Source organism: Lepus europaeus, chromosome 6 (genome assembly GCF_033115175.1).
Source record: "Lepus europaeus isolate LE1 chromosome 6, mLepTim1.pri, whole genome shotgun sequence".
NCBI lineage: Eukaryota > Metazoa > Chordata > Mammalia > Lagomorpha > Leporidae > Lepus > Lepus europaeus.
Genome location: NC_084832.1, coordinates 118,636,355 through 118,656,310, shown reverse-complemented (window position 1 = coordinate 118,656,310; position 19,956 = coordinate 118,636,355). Strand labels below are relative to the sequence as shown.

At 42.5% G+C, this 19,956-nt stretch overlaps 1 protein-coding gene across 1 annotated transcript in view; it reads left to right on the top strand.

The window, feature by feature from the left end:
* Positions 1-19,956, top strand: part of ITPR2 (inositol 1,4,5-trisphosphate receptor type 2) — a 525,149-nt gene that overhangs the window by 224,642 nt on the left and 280,551 nt on the right. Inside the window, exons 27-28 of the mRNA XM_062194964.1 lie at positions 18,604-18,693; positions 19,072-19,197. Coding sequence (XP_062050948.1) covers positions 18,604-18,693; positions 19,072-19,197 — 216 coding nt within the window. The remainder of the gene's footprint in view (positions 1-18,603; positions 18,694-19,071; positions 19,198-19,956) is intronic.

Here is a 19,956-nt window from a genome sequence, read left to right as displayed (position 1 = left end):
GTCACTTTGCCACTTTTTGGTAATTAGATGTGTTGAACATATGATTTTCATTTTTCTAGGTTACTTTGAGGTTGAGCCTTTTTCTGTGTTTGTCTGCCATTTTACTTTCTCTTCCAGTTTAGATAAAGCTAGGGCCAACCAATAAGGTTAAAATTTTTTTTGAATTCAGGCCATGATGATGCAAAGCGATGTCTCCAAAAAGTCCATGGAAAAAGCACATTGTGAGAAAAGTATACATGAACTTCAAATATTTTTGTACCAAAATAAACTTGTCTTTTTTTTTTTAATTTTTTGACAGGCAGAGTGGACAGTGAGAGAGAGAGACAGAGAGAAAGGTCTTCCTTTGCCGTTGGTTCACCTCCAAGGGACACCACGGCTGGCGCACCGCGCTGATCCGATGGCAGGAGCCAGGTGCTTCTCCTGGTCTCCCATGTGGGTGCAGGGCCCAAGCACTTGGGCCATCCTCCACTGCACTCCCGCCACAGCAGAGAGCTGGCCTGGAAGAGGGGCAACCGGGACAGAATCTGGCACCCTGACTGGGACTAGAACCCGGTGTGCCAGCGCCGCAGGCGGAGGATTAGCCTATTGAACCGTGGAGCCAGCCCAAACTTGTCTTTTAATTCTAGTTTCTGTGAATTTTTTGAAGTACCTTCATATAAATTTAAACCTGGACACAATCTTTACATTTGTTATTTTTTTCTTGCTTTATTGTGTCTTGGGACTTTCCAGTGCAGTGTTAAATAGAAGTGGTGATAACTGGCATCCTTGTCTTGTTTCTGATTTTAAAGGGAATGTTTTTAGTATTTCATTATGAAACCTAGTGTTTACTGTACATTTTTTGGTATTTGCTTTAATCCAGGAGGAAAGTTATTTCTTTCCTTACTTTGAGTTCTTTTTCAAAACACAGATGGCCCTTGACTTTAATTGAATGTAATTCATGCTTCTGTTGAGATTATTATTTTTTGTTTAATCTGTTCACCTAATTTCATAAACCTTAAATAGAACTTCTACTATAGTAGCCCTGCATTACGAACTAAAATATTTTGATTTTGTTCTCAACATTGCCACATTCAGTTTGGTAATACATGTGTAGGATTTTATATCTGTATTGTTGGAGAGATTGACCTCTGCTTTTCCTTTCCTGTATTGTCCCTGGCAAGTGTTCATATCGTGGTCAGACCAGTCCCATAAAAAGAATTACAGATTATTACCTCTCCTGGGTGTGAGATTGTGATGTGCTGGTCTATGACTGTTGAGTGAAAGTTGTCTGAAAAGCTCCTGACTTGATTTTTCATGCGGTTATAAATTCATTCAGATTTTCTATTTTGAGTCAATTTGTTATGTAGTGTTCTAACCATATATTTAAGTCTTCAAATATATGGACACAAATTTGTCATCTTTCATTGTCATTTTAATTTCTGCTGTGTCTGTAGCTTCACACCCTTTTTCATTCTTGGTTTGTTTACTGTTTCTCCCCCCCTTTTTTTTTCTCTCTAGTTCAATCTTGCTTGAGTGTCAGTCTGTTTTATTTATCTTTTAAAGAGAACCTAGTTTTGATTTTGTTGAAATTCTGGATTTGCTTACGATTTTATTATATTTATTCTGTTTTCTCATATTTTATGTTGGCAGACTTAAACATTTAATGGTATAATTTCTTTCTAAGAAGCTGTATTCCACAATTTTTGACAAGTAATATTTTTTTATTATTGTTCAATATTAGGTGCTTTGAAACTTAACATTGTGATTTATTATTTGGCTCAGAATTTCTTGGAAGTGAGTTTTTAAATTTCCAAATAGGTAGGCAATTAACTTAATTAACTTATGGCAAGACAATGTAGATATGATGATGTCATTTCTCTAAAATTTGTTGAGACTTAATTTTTTGGGTTTTCTAAAGGTTACAGGTAGTATTTTGTTTTTTAGTTTTTAAAAAAGATTTATTTTTATTTATTTATTTTAAAGGCAGAGTTACAGAGAGGCAGAGACAGGGAGAGAGTGAGAGAGCAAGAGAGAGAGAGAGAGAGAGAGAGAGAGAGATAAAGAGAGAGAGGTAGGTCTTCCATCTGCTGGTTCACTCCCCAGACGGCCGCAGTGGCTGAGGCTGTGCTGATTCGGAGCCAGGAGCTTCTTCTAGGTCTTCTACGTGGGTGTAGGGGCCCAAGGACTTGGGGCATCTTCCACTGCTTTCTCAGGCCTTAGCAGAGAGCTGGATGGGAAGTGGAACAGCTGGGACTCAAACTGCTGCCCATCTGGGATGCCAGCGCTGTAGACAGCAGCTTTACCAGCTATGCCACAGCACCAGCCCCCTCCATGTAATATTTTAAAATACTTTGTTTTATTTATTTGAAAGGCAGAGAAAGACTAAGCTCCCATTTTCCGATTCATTTTCCAAATGCCTACTACTGCCTGGCACTGACTGGGTTGAAGCTGTGAGCACACAACTGAGTCTGCGTCTCCCATGTGGGTAGGGTAGGGACCCAACTACTTTAGCCATCACGCGTTGCTTCCCAGGGTGTCCATTAGCATGAGGCTGGCATCAGGAGTGGAGCCAGATGTGAAGTCACTTTGATAGGGACGTGAGCCTCCCTAGTGGCTTCCTAACTACTATGCCCAATGCCTAATCCCCTGTATAGTCTTGAGAAGAATGTTAATGAATGATGGGTTCTTTGTATGTGGCTAGTAAACCAAGCTTATTAGTTGGGTTTAAATATTTATGTTTTCTTGGTGTCAATAGATAAGGAAAATTTGTTGACATTTCTACTAGAGTGATGAGATTATTGTTTGTCCTCTGTGGTTCTACTAATTCTAATACATTTTAAGGTGCTTTCGTTAGGTGCCTATACATTCGGTGTTACTATTTTTACCATAGTACAGAAGCTTTTATCATTGAGAGACATTTTCTCTTACTCCTTGTGATATTTTCCATGTTTCTTGGCCACCATGGTTGCTCTTGAAAAACTTACTGTCTGTTGGGTAGTTGTTCAATAGTTTTGAAACCTCAGTAAGTTGTGTCCTAAGCATTGTTAGTGCACATATATTTATTTTCTGTACTGTGACTTTGTGCTCTGTGTTGAGTAACTGCATTCAATTCATCTCTCTTTTTTAGGTATGCCTCATTGGCAGTTTACCAACCCATTTTTGAAATTTATTTAATTTGTTTGAACAACAGAGTGACATAGAAAGGCAGAAACAGAGAGAAAGAGAACATGTAATGATTGATTCAATCCCCAAATAGCCTTGACAGTCAGGGCTGGGTGAAACTTAAGTCAGGAGCCAAGAACTACATCCACTTCCCCCATATCGGTGTAGGAGTTCAAGAATTTGGGCCATCATCTACTGCTTTCCCTGGCACATTAGCAAGGAGCTGTATCAGAAGCAGAGCATCTGAGACTGGAACCAGTGCTCATATGGATGCTAGTGTTAGAGGTCACAGCTTACTGTCACAATGCTGACCCTGAATTTTTATCTTGAGCCATTTTAGTTTTCCATGCATGAATTTGACCAAATATAGTTGGTCATTTTTGATGACTTTTTTTTGCTTTTTCATTTTTGTGATTCCATAAGACTCTTTTATAGCCTGTATGTAAAATATCCAGGATCTGAACTCTTGTCTCATTTCATTATGTCTTTAGTTTTCTCTGAACATGAGCATACCATTTATTTATTTATTTATTTATTTCCTTAATAGACACAGAGAGGGGAATGAGCGAGTGCCTATTTGTTGGTCCACTCCCTAAATGCCCTTGACAGCCAGGGCAGGGCTAGGGCTGGAACCAGGAGCTAGGAAGTCATCAAGGTCTCCAAAGTGAGTGCTAGGAACTCAGTTCATTGAGCCATGGCTGCTTCCTCATCGGGTCTGCATTGGTGGGAAGCTGTTTTCAGGAGTCAGAGCTTGGAACTGAGTCCAGGTGCTGCCTGTTCCCTTTTGAAAAAATGAAGTCTAAGAAAAAATAGACTTCATTTTTTAAAAACAGTTTTAGTGTTAGAAGAAAGTTTCCAGAGAGTGCAGAGAGATCCTGTATTTTCTCTCTCTTATCCTCTCATTTCCCCTATTATCATCATCTAGGGTTAGTGTGGGACACTTGTAGTAATCACTGAGTCAGTATTGATATACTCTTATGGACTAATGTCCATGGTTTACCTTAAGGTTCACTGTCCAGTTTTGTGGGTTTTGGTTGATGGATAATGCCATTTATCCACTGTTATAGCATCACACTGAGTTCACTACACTAGATATCCTCCCTGTAATACCTGCTCACTTCTCTCTCCTGAACCTTGGAGCCCCCCCCCCTTTTGCTCTCTCTGTATAACAGTTTTTCTTTTCTTTTAATTTTAAATCAATTTTTAACATATTCAATGTAATTTGTAGATAAAATTCTTTTATTTTTCTCAAGAAACCTTTTATTTAAAGAATACAAACTTCATACATTTCATAATTACAACTTTAGGAACCTGGTGATTCTTCCCACCATGCCTGCCCTCCCACCCACACTCCCACCCCTCTTCCTCCTCCCTTTCTTATTCCCACTCTTATTTTTTACTAAGATCTATTTTCAATTAACTTTATACACATACGATTAACTCTGTTAAGAGTTCAATAAATAGTATGAAAAAAAAAACTTTCTCAACAGTCAAAGTCATTGTTTCTTTAAGTGTCTATTTCACTACCGCAGATTGCCTTTTAGGTGCTCTATTAGTTATCACAAGTCAGCGAGAACATATGGTATTTGTCCCTTTGGGACTGGCTTATTACACTAAGTATGATGTTTTCCAGTTTCACCCATTTTGTTACAAATGATTGGATTTCGGTGTTGTTTTTTTATCGCTGTGTAGTATTCCATGGGATACATATCCCATAATTTCTTTATCCAGTCTTCAGTTGATGGGCATTTGGGTTGATTGCATATTTTAACTATTGTGAATTGAGCTGGAATAAACATGGGAAGACAGGTAACTCTTTCATATGTTGATTTCATTTCCATTGGGTAAATTCCCAGGAGTGGGATGGCTGGGTCATAGGGTATCTCATATTTCTGAGGTATCGCCATACTGTCTTCCACAATAGCTGTACCAGTTTACATTCCCACCAACAGTGGATTAGGGTACTTTTCTCCCCACATCCTCTCCAGCATTTGTTGTTTGTTGATTTCTATATGAAAGCCATTGTAAGAATGGTGAGGTGACACTTCATTGTGGTTTTGACTTGCATTTCCCTGCTGATTAGTGAACCTGAGCATTTTTTCATGTGTCTCTTGGCCATTTGGCTTTCCTCTTTTGAAAAATGCCTGTTTAAGTCCTTTGCCCATGTCTTAACTGGGTTGTTTTGTTGTTGTTGTTGAGTTTCTTGATCTCTTTGTATATTCTGGTTATTAATCCTTTATCAGTTGTATAGCTTGCAGATAATTTCTCCCATTCTTGTAGAACACATGTCACTCGCAGCATGCAGAATCTAACTTTTTCAGACTGGCTTCTTCCACTTTGGCAGTATGTATTTAGGGTTCTTTCATGTCCTTTTGTAATTGATAGCTCATTTCTTTTTTTGCAGTCTAAAGCCCCTAGTGAGGATGTCTTACAATTTACCCGTTAACCTGTTGAAAGGCATCTTGGTTTTCTTCTGAGTTTTGCCTGTTAAGAATAAAGCTCACATGTAGGTTTTGAGCTTGTGTCTATGACTCAGACCCTGGAGGCCGAAATAGGGGCTGTTTTCCCCCTTAGAGTAGTTGTGATTGCCTCAGCCTGTTGCCAGGGGGCGCTGTTAGACTGAGTCCATGCTGCTTCCTTCCCACACATTGCTGCCTCAAGATGGAAATTTTGGGTCTAACTCCTGAACCTGACCCTGACACAGAGCTTTCTTAATCTCTGGATTTCAGAGCCAGTGTTGGCATTTGCCTTCATGGGAACTTATCCTGTGGCCTTGTAGGTTAGAGTTGCCTGATCTGGTTTGAGGGTTCCCTTTTCCTTCAAGAGACAGAGAGTTTGGGTCTATTGGATTTGTTCTTCGTTTTCTGTGAGCCCAGAAATGTAATTAGGAAAGGGTTATATCTAAGATCCAGTTGTTTTCCAATAGGAGGGTGCCTTGCAGTTTTAAGGTAGATATTCTTTCTAAAAATTTTATCTACTTTCCTTTTATTTGTTACATAGAGAGGGATTTCACATCTACTGGTTCACTCCCCAAATGCCTGCAACAATCAGATTTGGGCCAGGCTGAAACCAGGAGCCAGGAACTCCATTCTGGTCTCACAGATGGGTGACAGGGACCCAGTCACTTGAGCTGTCTTCTGCTACCTTCCCGGGCAGTCATGGCAAGTGAGGGCTTAACCTGTTGTGCCACAGTGCCTGCCCAAGGAGCAGGGACTGGAATCAGGCACTCCCTTCTGAGATGTGAGTGTCCTAAGAGGTGACCCAACCACTGTGCCAGATGTTAGCTGTTCTTGCGAAAGTCCTTGGGGTATGTTTACTTAGGTCTGAATGATTTGTTGTCGTGAATTCATAATTTTTGGGACTTTGTATGTGGACTTCCTCTGGGGCCCAGGAGTGTTAATTTGCTTCTGTCAAACACTTTGGGATACTACCTTCTGTAACTGTACTGAACGCAACTTGTGTGTGGGTGTGGGGAATTCTGGATGTAAATCTGGAGTGAAAGGAAGACTTATTTTTGCACATAGGAACTTGAAGAGTACTTGAAAGCCCCCCTTTGTGGCTTTGAGCAGGGTCAAGGCCAAGACAGGTGTCCTTTGCTCTTCCTCTTTTCCTGTTTCTCACTGTGATGTCTCCTTTAGTTGTTCCTGGCTCTGTGCCAGGGTCTTTGGCCAGACTTTTCATGTCATTTGGAATCTTTGTGTCCTAATTCCTGTGTGTGGATGTTTGCATACATGTGTGCATGTGTGACATTAAAACTCATTCTCTAGGTTATCAGGGGTAGCCTGAAGCCCCCAGGGCAAGCAGTGAATGCAGTTCTTGGTTATTGTTCTGAAATTTGTATGTATTATCTTGTTTTCCTGACCTCCTTACTAAAAAAGGAGCTTGAAATAGCTTACCTGTGACTTTTAGATATTGGACAATAGGAGTTTTCTGAATTCTCCCTCATCATATTCTATTTGGCATTCTCAACAACAGATAACTCTTCTATATTTGAGCTCACGAGTCTGTCCCTCTAATTCACAAATTCTGGGTTTGAGGCTGTGCGTACCACATCTGAGCCTCCTCGTTTGATGAATTTTCACGTTTCCCCAGAGTCAAATCCTTCTTGCAAACATTTTGTTTCAAGTGTAATGTCAGTCCCTTTGCCAACATTCTCCCTTGCCTTGGTAATACTTGAGTTTTTTCATTTCCTTTTTCAAAGTTTGATATCTAGAATCAAATCCAGTATTACACAAATAGCTCTCAACCTCAAAAAGTAAACCTGCAAAATGAATGCCCCTAAGCGGCCTGATGACATAGCGGCTTAGACTCTGATACATGTAGTGCAGACAGAGGGTGGTCAGCCTAGGCCTGACCACTTGGGAAAGGCTTCACAGCATGGGACTATTCTGAGGACGAGGAGCAGTTATTTAATGTATTCAAGAATATTATCAAGAGAAGCAAAGTTCAACAAGGATAAATGAATTGTATTTGAAATGCCTGGATATTGGGAGCCTCTGAATGTTCTTCGGTTCAGAGGTGAGTGTAGTCTGTTGGAACATGTAGTCTGGCTGGATCCAGATGGTTCAGAATAGGAGACTCAGGTGGAGACCAATGAAGGGCCTTTCCCAGAAGTTCAGGTAGGAAGTTAGGAAAGCATGAGCTAGGCAGTTGGCTGGAGAAATGCATGCAGGTAGACTGAGAACCATGAGAATGGCGTCTGTATAATGGATTAATTAAGGAAAAAAAGTGAGACGTGACAAAGTGACCATCTTACACATCACCCAACAATCTATTTTGTGCGATGAACCGACAGCCAAAGATAATGGCAGTGTGTTGTAAATGGGGTGAAATATATCACAGCATCAATGGAAACAGCCAGTAGCAGGCAGCGTGCACTCTAGCAGGCCAATGCAAATAATAATCCTTTGTTGTTCAGTAAGTCTTACAAAGGCTCTAAACACAGGACTGTTGGCATTGTTGTAAAACAGCTGATAATGGGCTAGCTTCGTGCCTGCTTAGCTATCAGAAGACCCGATAACATTAGCATGCCCTTTCATTTTGGTAATAAAAAGTTTCTCCAGCAACATAAAAGTGTTCTTGGCCCCCTCAATGATGAGTTGTGTATATCTGTGTTAGTTTGCCTGCTTACCCTGAATTGTCCCATTCCTGCACTTGATCTCTTACAAAGAAAAAGGAGTGGGATGAATTTATCTAGTAAGTCCATTGTGTCCCTAGTGCCTGTGAGATTTATGATCCATTAGATATTGTATTATTTCTCTTTATTGAGGCTTTAAAAGACTGTACCATCATCTCTAAAAGCGTCAGGGGTAGAATGCCATGTTGACATGGTCACAGGAGCAGTTACTCATTCAGCAAATTCAAATATACATTGACTTCCAAAGACAGGAAGGAGGGATTAACTCAGGGAACCAGTGGGTTACGTCAGGGTTGTCCTGCATGTCCCCCGCCTCTTTGTTAGGGCCAAGAAGCAGGTCAGGTGGGTGTCACAGAGATCCTCAGAGAAGTTCTGACTCTTGCCATCCATTTTTGTGGTGGTTCATTTTTCTCCTGGTGATTTTGCTTCTGTATTTTTGTGTCTACCTGTGAATATATTTATTTCCATCCATCTGTCTGCATAGGGTTGCCAGCCTCTTTGGAAAAAATTGACTTAGCCTGTCATGGATCCAGTGTCTGATGTTTAAACTATCTGTCTAGTTTTTACTTGAAGGGCTAAGTTTTTCCTTTTCAGTTTTTCTAGTTGGTTCTTTTTCTCTCCATCCATTCTAAATTCTAGATTCAGACTTGCCTGCTTTTACTGTATTTGTTTTTGTTTTCTGTCTGGTGGGCGTGTGGATGTGAATTAACTGAGCAGTGTCCCTGCTGGAACAGGGGTAGGGTGGGATATACTTCCCTTCCAGGCTCTGTCCACCTGCTGGGCTCATGTGGTTTCTTTCAGCCCACGGGAGGAGTCCCATAGCTGAGGTCCCTGCACAGTTCCTCTAAACAGTGGGCACTGCCTGATGCTGATGCAGGTTGTGGGGACCATCAGCGAGATCACTCTTAAGCCCGCCCTAAAAGAAGTAGCTATGGGGCTGGCACTGGGGCTAAGGTCCCATGAGTGCCCCTTTGGCTCCTGCCTACTCTATTTCCGGTCCGGATCTCTGCTCATGTGCCTGGGAAAGCAATAGGAGATGGCAAAAGCGCCTGGGCCCCTGCCACCACCTAGGAGACCTGGATGGAGTTCCAGGATCCTGGCTCCTGGCTTCAGCCTGGCCCATACCTTAGCATTGCAGCGTTTTAGGGAGTGAACCTGCAAATGGCAGATCTCTCTGTGTCTCTGTCTGTCTCTCTAATAGATTTAATGAAAAGAAGAAGAAACTATGGCAGCCTTAAAGGCCCCAGTCTTGTTCTCTGGGGCAGGAGGATAGGAGAAGGAGGGAGCCCAGAAATGCTCTTCTCTTGCTAACGCTCAAGTTGTCTGTTTCCTTTCCCCAGTAACGGCTGTCCCTACCCTGCCGAGCGTTGCCATCTGCGCATGACTTCCCTATGACAGTTTATACTTCACCAAGAATGTTATCTTATTGTTAAGTTTTTTTAATTGTCTTTTTTAGCACTGATGTTCACTATAGGTGTTTTCAGACACTAGTTTGCAGATCTGTCTTAATTGGTTAAATACTCTGTGTTATTGTTGTACTGAGTTATTTATGAATTAATCCCGTCTTGTATTGTGTTTTCTCTGTTCTGTTCTTGGTACTTCCTCTCTGCCTGACAGTGTTTCTGTTACCTCTACCTCTGTTCCTCTTTAAAAACAGAACCTCTGTCCTGTTCTCTGCCTACTACATCTGATCTTTACTGCTTTGATGAAGCAAGCAATACTCACCCCCCAGCACATCTCGAAAGCAAGGTATACTTGCCCAAGTGCTGGCACTGGATTCTGTACGGTGGGGAGAGAATCCTGCATCCCCTTATTCCTTCAACAACACTTCTGATTGAGTCCCTGACTCCGACGGCAGCTGCTGGTGTAGTCTGATCCACACTGTCTGGTGCAGAGACAGTCTCTGTGTTGGAGACAGGGTCTTGCTGTTTGCCTGACCTGTGAGGGATACCATGGTAATCTCATAAATAGTTTTTTATTTGTTTGTTTTGTAAGTGCTTCCCTGAAATTTCCTTGTGGGATCTGTTTTCTTGTCTCTATATTTGTCTCAGACTTTGCATATACTGATTTCTGTCACATGACATGTCCCTGTCCTTGTCTGAGCTAAGTCCGCTGAAGGTGATGGCTGCAGGCAAGTGTCGCTCTGTGAGCCCTTCCACGGACACATCTGGAAAATCAATTTGGGTTCTACCGTAATGCTTATTGTATGCATACTCATTCTGTTTGCTTGTTCTGAAAATTCTTTTTTTAAAAAATATTTATTTATTTGAAAAGCATAATTGGAGGGAGGGTAAGAGGAAGGGAAGGAGAGAGAGTGAGCGAGCAAGAGCGAGCACGCTTCTGTCTGCTGGTTCGCTACCAAAATGACAACGGCCATGGCTGGGCCACGCCAAAGCCAGGAGCCTGGAACTCCATCAAGGTCTCCCAAGCAGAGCAGCTGGGACTCAAACTGGCACACTAAAGGGATGCTGGTGTCCAGGTGGCAGCTTGACCTAGGCTACGATGCTGGCCCCATACTACAGATTCTTAAGTGTAATGCTTATGCTTCCTGAATTTGTTATTTGGATTACTTTGACTGTAAGACTGTTTTCCTTTCTTATGGCCTATATATATTTTTTAAAGATTTATTTTATTCATTTGAAAGGCAGAGTTACAGAGTGGAGGGAGAGAGAGAGAGATCTTTATCCACTAGTTCACTCCTCAAATGGCTGCAACTGTCAGGACTGAGCCAAGAATGAAACCAGGAACCAGGGGCTTCTTCTGGCTCTCCCATGTAGGTGCAGGGCCCCAAGGACTTGTGCCATCTTCTGCTGGCTTTCTAGCACTTTGACAGGGAGCTGGATCAGAAGTGGAGTGGCCGGGATTTGAATAGGCACCCATGTGGAATGCCAGCATTGCAGGCAGAGGCTTTACCTGCTATGCAACAATGCCGGCCCCCTCATAGCCTGTTTTTAAAATCAATACTATTTTGCTGCTCTTCTTCCTTGGCCTCTTGTCAAGAGGGGGCTTGCTGTAGCCCCGCACCTCTAGGGCGCATGGCCTTTGGGCAACGTGCTCTAGGCTTCCTGGCCCGGATACAGGCCTAGATGCTCTTCCACGTGACTGGTTCCTGGTGCTTGGTGTGAACCCCTGTTCATCTCTCTCTCTTAATAAAGCTCTCACTCTCCTATGCATCTTTCTCACTAAATAAAAGCTTAAAATGTTAAAAAAAAATCAATACTATTTTGTTGTAAACTTAGAATTTTCCTTTATATTATGAAGTAGTTACTATCCCTTTCTTTCTTTCTTTTCTGTTTGTTTCCCCCCATCCTCCATTCCCCCCACCCCACCCCGCTTAATTGAGAAGCGGGATGAGAGAGAGACACACACAGACACACATATAAGAAAGAGAGAGAATGAGAAAATTAAATCAGCTTGTTCATTTTCCAAATGTCTACAACAGCCACAGCTGGGCTAGGCCCAAGCCAGCAGGCTGGGACTCCGTCTGGGTATCCCCCATGGGTGGCAGGGACACAGGTACTTGAGTCATCACCTGCTGCCTCCCAGGGTGTGCATTAGCAGGGAGCTGGCATTGGCTGTAGAGTAGGAACTGCGTGCCAGTATGGGGGTGTGGATGTCCCATGCAGCGGCTTAACTGTCTTGCTACCATGTCTGTCCCCATTTGTTCCTTAATTCAACACAAGTTGTTGGTGGAGAATCTAAGATCTTATGGTTTCTTTTCCTCAGCAAGTGGCTGATAAGAAAATAATAGGCATTGATGCATTCAAATCAGAGTTTATGTATGTTGCTTCTTCAGGCGTCACTCCATCTGCTAGGCTTGCTGGGTGAAAAGCGAGTCTGAGAGAAGGTGCTAGTTCCTGCGGCTCACATTCTGCGTGCCCAGCCCGCTTCTCCCCGCTTTGTGCGCCTGCCATAATGAGGTCGTGGCAGGGAAGCTGTCTGCACGCCATGCGTTGGGTTTCAGAGTCCATCTCTGAGGGCCTGATCACAGAACCATTTCCACTTCTGTACGGGACTTGGTTGTCGCCTGTGCTCCCTGACTCAAGGGCCACTCATCCTTTCTGCCTTTGAGGAAACACTGATGAGTTCACAGCCACCTCTCCAGCTGCATCGGGAAGTTTCTGGGTCACATTTCTGCAGGATAATGGCTTCCTGTTGCATTCTCATGAAAGCACTTACCTGTCAGCGTCTTCTCAGTTTTCCCTGACTACCCCAAGAGAAGAGGCTGCACTCAGTGGGACACATGGTTCTGATACCTTGTCTATCAGGGATGGAAAGAGCACAGGGGACTGGGGGGATTTTGTTGGACGACACGTTAAATATCATCAGACATGATCTGGAATGACACCAGGCAGGTGAGAAGACACCAGGATTGTGTTGGTCTTGGCATGGAGGGAAAGATCAAGTAGGTTTGGGGTATGGTTAGGAATGTGTATTCACTGTCTTGTAGGAAGGGGGTTGGGTTGAGTGCAGGAGTGCCTGGAGGAGTTACCTGCCAGGCAGCTTTAGTCCCTGTGGATCTTAGTACAAATCTTTAGACAGCGTCAGGTGCCTGCACTGTGGGACCAGGTGGTTCAGGCTGGCTTCACACGCGAGGTCAGAAAGTAGATCTAAGGTAATTGGGTTCGGCAGCCCTCTTGTTTGTTCATGGGTGACTGGTATGTGATGTAACACTTAGATTTGGAGGTAGGTGTTCTTACCTCATCACTCCCCAGGGGGTTGTCTGAAGGCGAAAACTTCACTCTGAGGATCCTCAACTCAATTGTATTCTGCTTGGCCAATCAAGTATAGAAAACTGGTTCCTAAATGCCTTTATTTATTTATTTTTATTTTTTTAAAGGATTAATTTTTCTTGTATTTGACAGAGTTAGACAGTGAGAGAGAGAGAAAAGTCTTCTTTCCGTTGGTTCACCCCCCAAATGGCCACTTCGGCTGGAGCTACGCCGATCTGAAGCCAGGAGCCAGGTGCTTCTTCCTGGTCTCCCACGCCGGTGCAGGCGCCCAAGCACTTGGGCCATCCTCCACTGCCCTCCTGGGCCACAGCAGAGAGCTGGACTGGAAGAGGAGCAGCCAGGACTAGAACTGGTGCCCATATGGGATGCTGGCGCTGCAGGCGGAGGATTAACCAAGTGAGCCACCGCACTGGCCCCTATAGGATTAATTTTTATTTATTTGAAAGGCAGAGTTACAGGGAGGCAGAGGCAGAGAGCGAGAGACGTCTTCCATCCACTGGTTCACTTCTCAAATGGCTGCAATGGCTGGAGCTGGACCAATCCAAAGCCAAGAGCTTCCTCCAGGTCTCCCAGATGGATGCAGGGGCCCAAGGACTTGGGTCATTTTCTGCTGCTTTTCCAGGCCATAGCAGAGAGCTGGATCAGAATTGTGGCAGCTGGGACTTTAACTGCTGGCATCCTATAGGCTGCGGCTTTACTCACTATGCCACAATGCTGGCCCCTACTTTTATTTCTTATTTAAAATTTGTTGAAAAGGCTAAGACAGAGACTGACTGACTGACTGACTAACTGGGAGAGATTGATGTTCTCTCCACTGCTTCACTTCCCAAATGCTTTCAACAGTCAGGGCTGCACCGAGCTGAAACCATGATCCAGATCCCCCATATAGGTGGCAGGAACCCAAGTACTTCAGCAAATCACCTGTTGCCTTCCAGTGTGCACATTAGCAAGGAGCTAGTGTTGGGAACCGAGCTGAAACTTGAACCCTGGCACACCAGTATGTGATGCAGGTGTCCCAAGTGGCATGCTAACTGCCTCACCAAATATCTCTACCTGGATGCTTTTCTCATGTTTGGAGAAAAATGGAGACGAGAGAAAAGGCATTTGACCTCTGAAACTAGAGGGGGAGGCTGGTTGGCAACTGAATCACTGATTGGGTTGAGGAGTCGGGTCGAGGGTACAGGTGGTGATCAGTGCTGTGCGGGCATGCTGACTTGACAGCTTTGCTGAGGAAGGACCTCCATGGACCTCAGGGGGGTGGGAATAAGTAGAAGGCATGCTCTGAGCTATTTTAGTCATGCAGCTGCAGATGGGGGCAGCTCTACGTGGTAGGATTTGGAAAGTTCTATTTTTGAAGCACAATTGCCCTTGCTTAAATTAAGGAGCTGGGTCTCCAGTAATTGGTGGCAATATTTACTTCCCCTTGTAGCTCCTATGATATTATTTTCTTATATCATTTTTGATATTGGTATAAAAGTTTCCTTGTCTGATGCATTGCAAAATAAAAAATTGGGAGGGGTGAGGAGGAAGCTATATTTAGACCTGTATTTACTCTTTTTGTGTCTGCCTGGAATCCTCTGCTCAACTAATTTCTAGAGTCTGCTAGCTCTCTTGTTTCTGAACCTGCTACTGCTTTGTGATATGGTATGTACTATGTAATTAAAAATATAGCCATCTTTGTAAAATCACTTAACTAAACTGTTTCCCGTTGTCCATTAGGGGAAGTAAATTCAGGTTGTCCAGATGATAGAAAGCAATTACAATCAAGTGTAAGTCCTTTTGGATTATTATAAGCATGGCAGTCTTCTCAATGTTAACCATCTCCACCCCACCCCACCCCCACCCCTGAGTCTTGCTCAGTCCTAAGACTCTGCATTAGTCCTGCTTCTGCATTTTGCACGATTGTGATATTTTATCATGAGAATAATTTCAAAGTTTTGCGGATTTTTCCACTAAACTTAGAACTAAATTTGTATAGGGTATAAATAATAGGAGAAATCGATTACAGTACCTTTATTTAGAACATTCCGGCATCAGCATATGGAAACAGAACCTAACTGTATTTATATGGTTTACATATTAAATTCCCTTGATCACTAATTGCAATCATCCAGATGTTCTGTGGGTTAATACTTTTGTTAAGTCTAATCCCATTGAATTATTCTCTGAAATTCATAGGGGTTTTTTTTTAATTGAATTTGCTGGTGCTGCCTCCTTTAGTTGACTGCTGGCAATTTTAAATTAAAATCATTTTTCTCTGTAATTCCCACTTACAGAGTTTACCTTTGTCTGTATCTTCTGCTGAGTTGAACTGAAGAGCTTGCTTTTTTGTAACATCATACATTTTGCCCAATATTAGCTTCCCTAAATAAAGACAGTAGCTTTGTCTCCAGGTTGCTGTTGAAAAAACAGGCTTACCCAGAGCTACCTGTATTTTTAACTGCTTCCTTCGAAGCTGGCCCACATCAAAAAGGTCTCTTTTCCACTGAAGGGACTTTGTCAGTCTTGAGACTTGGGAATATGTGAATCCTGGTTTGTGGAGCATAGTTAGTTTACTTTGACATTTTGTCTCTTCCAGAAAAAAAAAAAGGAAATGGCCTTTTAAAAATTCACTCTCCTCCTTTGTGATCAGAAAAAGGAAATTTAATTCTAGTTTTTGTGATTTCTCCTTCTCATCAATAAATTATTTTTGCTATCTGGGTGAAGTCCTGTTTGTCTCATTCTCTGACCTCCGGTCTCTTTCCCTCTCAATGGTTTCCACTGATCTCACTGCCTTCCCTCTTATAGTCCGGCTTCCCTTGCAGACATGGTTTTGCATTTTCTTGTACAACTTTTGAGGATTCCCTTCCTTTTATTTCCCTGGAGTGAAGGCTGGACCACTTTCATTTCCCTCCTGGTGTTCATTACGATAGCTGGGTGACGCAGCCCTGAAATCCACCAGAGTTGTAATCTGATGTGCTCAGTATTGGCATCTTTTCCTTTGTAGGAGTTCCAGTTCTACTGAGGGAGACACAGGAGGACAGAAAGGTAGATGGTAAACCTAAAGATCATCATGTCGTGATGAAACAAACTTCAGCACGGAGTCAGTGCTGAGGGGAGTTTGGTAACAGCAGGTCGTTGGCACAAAAAGCAATTTCAGTAGAGTGGGGTGTAGATTCTTGTTTTGAGGTCGTTAGCGGGAGTAGCAGTCGGAGATGCCAAGATGACTTCCCTTCTGGGGCAGTGTCCCTGAAAGTGCTTGCGTAGCCTCTGCCTTCTGTGTTTTTAAAGGAATGAGAGAGTCAGTAGATGGTAGCGACTACTTGTGCATAAGAAAGGAGAGTGAACAGGGAGAGGGGCAGGTGAGGTAGAATTTACAAAATCCATGCATCAGAAGTTTTGTTCTCTGAGACCCAGGAGGGAAGAAAGATAGGTTGTGGATGATACTGGGAATGTTCAGGTCAGATAGAAGAGCTTCCATCTGCTCAGGAAATGGGAGAGGAGATCGCTGCTAAGGTGGAGTTCGGACAGGGAGCCTTGAGACAGTAGTTGCTAGGGGAGAAGCAGGAGAGGGGCATGGAGCTGGCTCAAAACTGGCCAGGAAACTGCAGCCTCACATCTTTCGTCAGAATTGCTTGGCAAGATACGAAAGTCCTTTTGTTTTGCATTGATTTTGTGACTTGTCCCAGGAAAACCACTTGGGACCAATGAAATCATGTTGCCTGGCCTCATGTATCTATCTCTGTGACTTTTTCCTGAGCCTGGACTGGGATCTTTTATAAGAACCCAACACCAGCAATATAGTTTTTTTCACCCAAATTGAACTCGATGTTCATTGCAAGTTCCATTTTGTACCTGTTGTAAACCAGGAATGTATTGGGCCCTTGGCATCCTCCTGCCCAGTCTGTGGGGCATGCTCTGTCACTTGTTGCATTCTTCATGCTGTTCTTGTTTATTTACTTTTTATTTATTTGAAAGAGAGGGAGAGACAGAGTGCAGTCCCCCATCTGCTTCTTCATTCCCTAAATGCCTGCAGTTGCTGGGGCTGTGCTAGGCTGAATCCAGAAGCCAGGATCTCCATCTGAGTCTCTCATGTGGGTGGCAAGAACCCCAGGACTTGGACCACCACCTGCTGCCTCCCAGGGCACGCATTATGAGAAAGATGGATTGGAAGTAGAGCTGAGACTTGAACCTAGACACTCTGACATGGGATGCCAGCATCCCAGTGCAATCTCAACTGCCTCACTGAATGTGTGCTCTGTTACATGAGTTCTCGCTGTAGCACCTGCAGCTAAGCGGATGTTTTCCTCACCTGACAGGCCTCATCCTACCCAGCCTTGCACCTTTTATTCTGTTTTCCTCTTTGAAGACCTTGGCTTAGAGTTGATCTCCTTCACATGAAGCTGTCTAAAGCTGTAGCTGTAGTCTCTCTCTCCTGAATTGAACTCTGCTGAGTTCAAATCTTCTTCATCTCTCTCCTTAATTTTTTAGGTAGACTATAATGCTCTGATGAGAGAGGCCACATCTTTTATTTCTTTGAGACTCACATACCATAGTCTAGTACCAGGCATGTATTAAGTCTTAATAAACATTCTAATCAGAATTGTTGGCAATTGTATTTTATTTTATTTTCATTTCATGACTTTAGGAGTTGATATCTAAAACATGTACAATTCCTATACTGGCTTTTAATTGTGATCTACAGATAATGTTTGCTGTAATTGAGTCTTTTTGGTGTTGTAGGTCTTCTTAATGAACTTTTCTGATTTAGTAATATCAACTGTTATTTTAAAATTTTCTTCATTTTCATGGCTCTGTACATGCTTGTTGGTTAAGTGGTGACTCTTACGGATGTCATGGTAACCTGGGTTAAGTTGTTCTTCCCTGCCTTCCCCGAAATGCACACTGCTGTTCATTTCCTGCAGTTCATTCCTGATAATAAAATTATTTCTTTAGTGCTTTGAATTTTTACTTCTCATATAGACAATATAAAACTATTATATGTTGGGTATGATATATATATGTATATATACATACTATATACACAGTATTAGTATGTGTAACAACTTTGGCTTTAAAATTTAACTCATTGATTATTATTAATTATTAATAATGCCCTTTATGTTATAGTTCTAATTATCAAGTAATGAATGTGTGGTTCACTTAAATCAAGATACTTAAAAAATTTTATTTATTTGAAAGGCAGAGAGAGGGAGTAAGCGTGTGTGATCAGTTGATCACTTGATTTTCAATCTGCTGCTTCACTCCCGAAATGCCCACAATGGCTAGGGCTGAGCCAGGCCAAATTCAGGAGCCCCAGAACTCCATCTGGGTCTCCCAAGTAGATAGTAGGGGCCCAAGTGTTTTGCTACTGCAAAATTGCTACTGTACATTAACAGGAAGCTGCAAGAGAAGTAATTGGGACCCAGATTGGCACTCTGATGTGGGATGCACATGTCTCTCATGTGGTAGTCTAAGGCAGTGTGCCACAATACCTGGGTTGAATAATAAATTTATTCCAAAGGAACTATGAATCATGTTACCCATTGCAAAATAAGTCAGTTTATAGTAGAACTATTGATGGCATACAATTTGCATTTATGTTTATTTTAGGAGTCAAACATTTTAAGCCCGGTGCAGGATGGAACAAAGAAACCTCAGATTGACAGCAATAAGCGCAACAACTACCGAGTTGTTAAGGAGGTCAGTGGAAGTGAAATGTTTTCATTTTATTTATTTATGTTTTTGTTTTCTATTCCTTTTTTAAGTTTTCTTTTATTCATATAAAAGAAACAAATTTCATGTATTTCATATATACAGTTTTAAGAACATAATGATACTTCCCATTCTACCCTCCTCCTTCCCTCCAACCCTCACTCCTCCTTCCTTTATGACTTGTTTTCAGTTTACCTTATAACCACAAGCTTAACCCTCCACTAAATAAAGAACTCAGCAAGTACTAAGTAGAAAAACCACTGTTCCTCAAGGCTATAGACAACAGCTGTTTGCACAACAAATAATTTTTGCTTATATATTTAATGTTATCACTTGTTATGTTTAATGTGTTTCTTCTTTTTAAAGATTTTGATTAGGCTAAGTAAACTGTGTGTGCAGAATAAAAAGTGTCGGAATCAGCATCAGCGATTACTGAAAAACATGGGGGCTCACTCGGTGGTGCTGGATCTCCTGCAGATACCCTATGAAAAGGTGGGTCCTTAATTCCTTTTTTCTTGACAGTCTTATTTTGATGCAATTTAAAATGTGTACCAAAGGTGCAAAGTTTTTTTTTTTTCCTCCCTTACTTACTTGAGAGCGAGTCCCCCCGCATCGCGCACCCCAACAGTCCCGAGTCCTTTAGTTTCTGTTTCCTACAAACGATGGCATACTTCCCCATAACCACGCAGAGACCTTCTAAAGCTGGGAAGAGCATGCTAGTCCCACACATCATTCAGATTTCTCCCGTGGTCCCAGCCATGTCCTGTTTGACATAGGGTCCACTGCAGAATCCCGTGCTGCTTGGTTGTCATGTCTGTTCAGGTCCTCTGTCACTTAGTCGTCTACTCAGATCCAGCAGAGCTGATGCTAGGATGTTACTGCTTCCTAGCGGGAGGCTCATGGTTTTGATTTGCCCCCATATCGAATTCTCCATCATGGCATACTTACTTTCCCTATGTAGTTAACAAGTATTCTGTGGTGAGGTTCTGTGAAGGTAAGAAATACCCCATTGCTCTTCAGACTTTCCTCCATTCACTTGTTTATTTTGGTGAGGATGGGCACGTACATGCTTGTTTTATTCAGTTGGTTGTAGCAGGTTTCTATCATTATTTATGTTGATTCTCAGATTAGCCCATATTGCAACCCTTTCCAGCGAGGTGTTCTGTGCTGGAGCATTGCCCTGGAATGCTTTGAGCACTCCCCTGCTTTCTAGCATAATACAGTGTTTCAGGCTCCTCTTCTATTTCTTCA